At 38.4% G+C, this 4,331-nt stretch overlaps 1 protein-coding gene across 1 annotated transcript; it reads left to right on the top strand.

Annotated features, from left to right (window-relative positions):
- The first annotated feature begins 508 nt into the window (after positions 1 to 508).
- LOC101097913 (olfactory receptor 51V1) lies at positions 509 to 2,762 on the top strand. Its single transcript, XM_023239716.2, has 2 exons — positions 509 to 541; positions 1,800 to 2,762. Exons 1-2 carry the CDS (start codon positions 509 to 511, stop codon positions 2,760 to 2,762), a joined length of 996 nt encoding a protein of 331 aa, XP_023095484.2.
- The last annotated feature ends 1,569 nt before the right edge of the window (positions 2,763 to 4,331 follow it).

Genomic DNA, 4,331 nt, shown 5'->3' with positions numbered 1-4,331 from the left:
TATGGTTACCCAAATAATAGATATGCAGGGGAAATCTGTCTTAGTTAAGGGGCTTCCTGAGAAGTAATAGTTGAATTGAAGACGAAAGGGACAGGCTGGTTTTAAAAGCGGAGGAGAGGTTGGGGAGAAGATGGGAAAGACCATCTCTGTGAAAAGAGCATCTTAGGCAGAAAGAATATTTGGAAGAAAATCTCATGAAAGAATAAAAATGGTGTTTGAGAAATAAAAGAAGGTAAGTGCTTGAGGCTGAGGCTAACAGATTTGTCTTCCAAAAGCAAACACTCCAATCATTCAACGAAGGAGACAATTAAAAATAGCAGGCTAAGTTATCTAATGCGGAGAGGGGTTCAGGGCAAGCAATAACAATAGACAGGATTCTAGAAAAGGTCTCACAGGGAAACAGGGTGCATTCAGAAGAAGGTTAGCCTGAGGAGCTGCCTGGTGGGCTAGTATGACAAAGATGGGAAATAGGTCACAAGATGAAGTCAGAATCTGAGGCTAATTTAACATGTTAGAACAATTAAATCAAACACAAAAGCCAGTATGGACTTTTAAACATCTGCCTACATTATAAGAGGCTTAAACCTTTTATCATGACTCCCAGGGGCAGAACTCAATGTGAGGAAGAAGCAAGTCAATTCTGTTGTAATGAGGCTTTTTAAAATTCCGGACTTAACTGACATTGGCCCTCTTTCGAATCTTTAGAATGGTAGGTTCTCGGGAAGAGAAAAAAAAAAAAAAAACCCTGCTCATATGTTCAATAAATGTATATTAAATGAATACTTAACCTACTGATTCAATAAATGACTAAGTGGGCTGGTGTCTGAGACTGTCTTCAACCTAAGTCTCCATATCACAAGGGCACAGATAAGTTGAACATCTCAGGGGGTGAGAATTCTACTGGGAAATCACTCACCAAAGGCCTCTTGCATAAATATTACTCTCTACTTATCACCACAGGAGAACAAAAAGTACTTCTTGGCTATGTTATCTGAAGTGGAATAAAACAGGAGCGTCTTTCCCTAAGTACTATTTGGAGGAAAAATATACTTGGAGAGCAGCAGAAAATGGAAAACTATGGGTACACAGTGACTATTTAAACAGATTTTGGATACTTAAAAGCTAAATCTTACTCTTTAAAAAAAATTTTTTAACGTTTATATTTATTTTTGAGACAAAGAGAGACAGAGTATGAGTGGGGGAGGGGCAGAGAGAGAGGGAGACACAGAATCTGAAGCAGGCTCCAGGCTCTGAGCTGTCAGCACAGAGCCCAACACAGGGCTCGAACTCGCCAACACAGGGCTCGAACTCGCCAACGGCAAGATCATGACCTGAGCTGAAGTTGGACACTCAACTGACTGAACGACCCAGTTGCCCTGCCAATCCTTACTCTTTATTTTCAATGCTTAATGAATTAGAGGGAAGAAACTAATAATTACTTTAAAAACCTCAGCTCTCAATTTTACAGGTACACGTTTTACCAGAACCTCTGGGAAAATATACCAGGTAACATATCTTTTCTGAAAATTAGCTTCCTCTAGTCTATTCGCTTTCGCTTGTGGCTTCTAAGGACATCTATGCATCTTGCCAGTGGATGAATAATGGCTCTTAAATGACATCAGGAGAACACTATTCTCTTCCAGATAGCAGATAATACATGGCTAAAGAAGAGAGTTACTCATCTAATACTTTGTAAACTTAATTAACTTTAAGTATATTTTCATTTACTTAGAAATTTCACCTTACTCATCTGAAATTGGAGGATTTCTTTTGAAAAATACTTCCTTTCTGCTCGGAAGAAGTATCTCAGTTCCAGAATTACCGGTTTGGTAAGCCCTATCATGAATTCTTCCTCCTTTCTTCTCACTGGATTTTCTGGCCTGGAGCAGCAGTATCCCTGGATCTCCATTCCCTTTTTGACCATCTATGCCATGGTGCTTTCGGGCAATTGCATGGTGCTACATGTGATCCGGACAGAGCCCAGCCTGCACCAACCCATGTTCTACTTCCTGGCCATGCTGGCCCTCACTGACCTGTGCATGGGGCTGTCCACATTCCACACAGTGCTGGGGATCCTGTGGGGGTTCATTCGAGAAATCAGCCTGAATTCCTGCATTGCCCAGTCCTATTTTATCCATGGTCTTTCCTTCATGGAGTCCTCTGTTCTCCTTACGATGGCCTTTGATAGGTATGTTGCTATTTGTAATCCACTGCGTTATTCCTCCATTCTGACTAATTCCAGGATTTTCAAAATTGGGCTCGCCATAGTAGGTAGGAGTTTCTTCTTTATTACACCCCCCATCATCAATCTGAAATTTTTCCATTACTGCCATTCCCACATCCTCTCTCACTCATTCTGCCTACACCAGGATCTTCTCCGCTTCGCTTGCTCAGATATAAGATTCAATAGCTACTATGCCCTGATGCTGGTCATTTTCACACTATTGTTGGATGCTATTTTGATCCTTTACTCCTATTTCCTGATTCTTAGGTCAGTGCTAGTAATTGCCTCTCAGGAGGAGCGGCATAAATCATTTCAGACTTGTGTCTCCCACATTTGTGCTGTTCTCGTGTTCTACATCCCTATCATTAGCCTCACAATGATGCACCGTTTTGGCAAGCATCTCTCCCCTGTGGTCCATGTACTTATGGGCAACATCTACATCCTTTTTCCACCTTTGATGAACCCCATCATCTACAGTGTCAAGACCCAGCAGATTCGTAGCAGAATGCTCAGACTCTTTTCTCTGAAAATATATTGAGGTGCTCAGGTCTTTAAAAAAACAAAACAGCAACAATAACTAACACACAAAATTCAATACCAAAAAATGAATTTTATTAGAATTAGAGATTTAGCCAAGGGTCTATGATTCTTGATTTTAAAATACATTTTAAACATAAATGCAGAAACAAGTCCCATTTTAGGCTATGTTTTGGAAGTCAACTGTTCTTAGGGCTAGAGGTGGGAGACTCCATCTGAAACATTCCATAAATTTTCTACCAACTGTCAATTTGTGTAAAACAAGACAGTATGTTCATGCCATAAGTATGATCATATTCAAGAAAGGATAAAACTAGTTATTGTGCCCCAAATGGATATTCAAGTATTTTCTTTGCATTGAAACAGAGCTGGATTCAAATCCTAGGTCTTCTGGTTTCAAAGGTGGATACCTTGAAGCTTCTTTAATTCTGAGACTCAATTAATCTTCAAAATGGGGAAAGTGCCCAACTCACAAGGATGTTGTGATAACTAGATGGACCAGAATTGTGCAGTAGAATTTTTCTAAAAGGATAGAGACGTTTTCTAATATAGAATAATATAGACGAACATATAACAATAGCTCCATTTGGCTATTGAGCCCTTGAAATGTAAATAATATAACTGGGCAAGTACATTTTTGATCTGGTTAATTGTAGTTAATTTATATTTAAATGTTTAAATGTTTATTGGACACTGCAAGTATAAAGAGCACATAAAATGGAATATGACTATGGATTCAATTTTCCCCACATCTACTTTATTTATTTTTTAAAGATTTAAAGTAATTTCTATACTTAACATGGGCTTGAACTTACAACCCCAAATCAAGAGTTGAATGTTCCACCAACTGAGCCAGTCAGGCATCCATCACATCTACCTTAAATTGGAATCCTCACTTGTTATATTTTATATGTAGACTCCATATGTGGGAGTGGATTTGGCTCCAAATCCTTCACTTTTAAATCTAAATAGGGGAATAATCTGAGCAGATGAAACTTTAGGCTTATGATTGATTCTGATTTATTTTTTTAAAATTTTTTAACATATATTTATTTTTGAGAAGAGAGAGACAGAGCATGAGTGGGGGAGGAGGGAGAAAGAGGGAGACACAGAATCTGAAACAGGCTCCGGGCTCTGAGCTGGCAGCACAGAGCCCGACAAGGGGCTCGAACTCACAGACTGTGAGATCATGACCTGAGCCGAAGTTGGACGCTTAACCAACTGAGCCACCCAGGTGCCCCTGATTGATTCTTATTTAAAAAATATATATATATAAAACATAAATAGGTTCCCTTCTAAGTAATATAGTTCAATTTTCAAAAGAAGGGAAGAAAGAAAGGAAAAAGGTATCTGTGCAGAGATAAAGAGAAAATAATTGGTTTAATATTATTAAAATCTCTTAGGTACCTAAGGAGGAAAGTGTTAGCTAATACTCAGCAGATTAATGCATCAGAGTAATCTTACACCAAGGAAGCAAGTATTTCTTAATATTTTTAGATATAAACCTAAGTCTATGTACTTAAATTTTATTTTTAATTTTTTAATGTTATTTCTATTTATTTTTGAGACA

Source organism: Felis catus, chromosome D1 (genome assembly GCF_018350175.1).
Source record: "Felis catus isolate Fca126 chromosome D1, F.catus_Fca126_mat1.0, whole genome shotgun sequence".
In the NCBI taxonomy this organism is placed as follows: Eukaryota; Metazoa; Chordata; class Mammalia; order Carnivora; family Felidae; genus Felis; species Felis catus.
The sequence above is the reverse complement of the archived record's forward strand: the minus strand, read 5'-3'. Positions and strand labels throughout refer to the sequence as shown.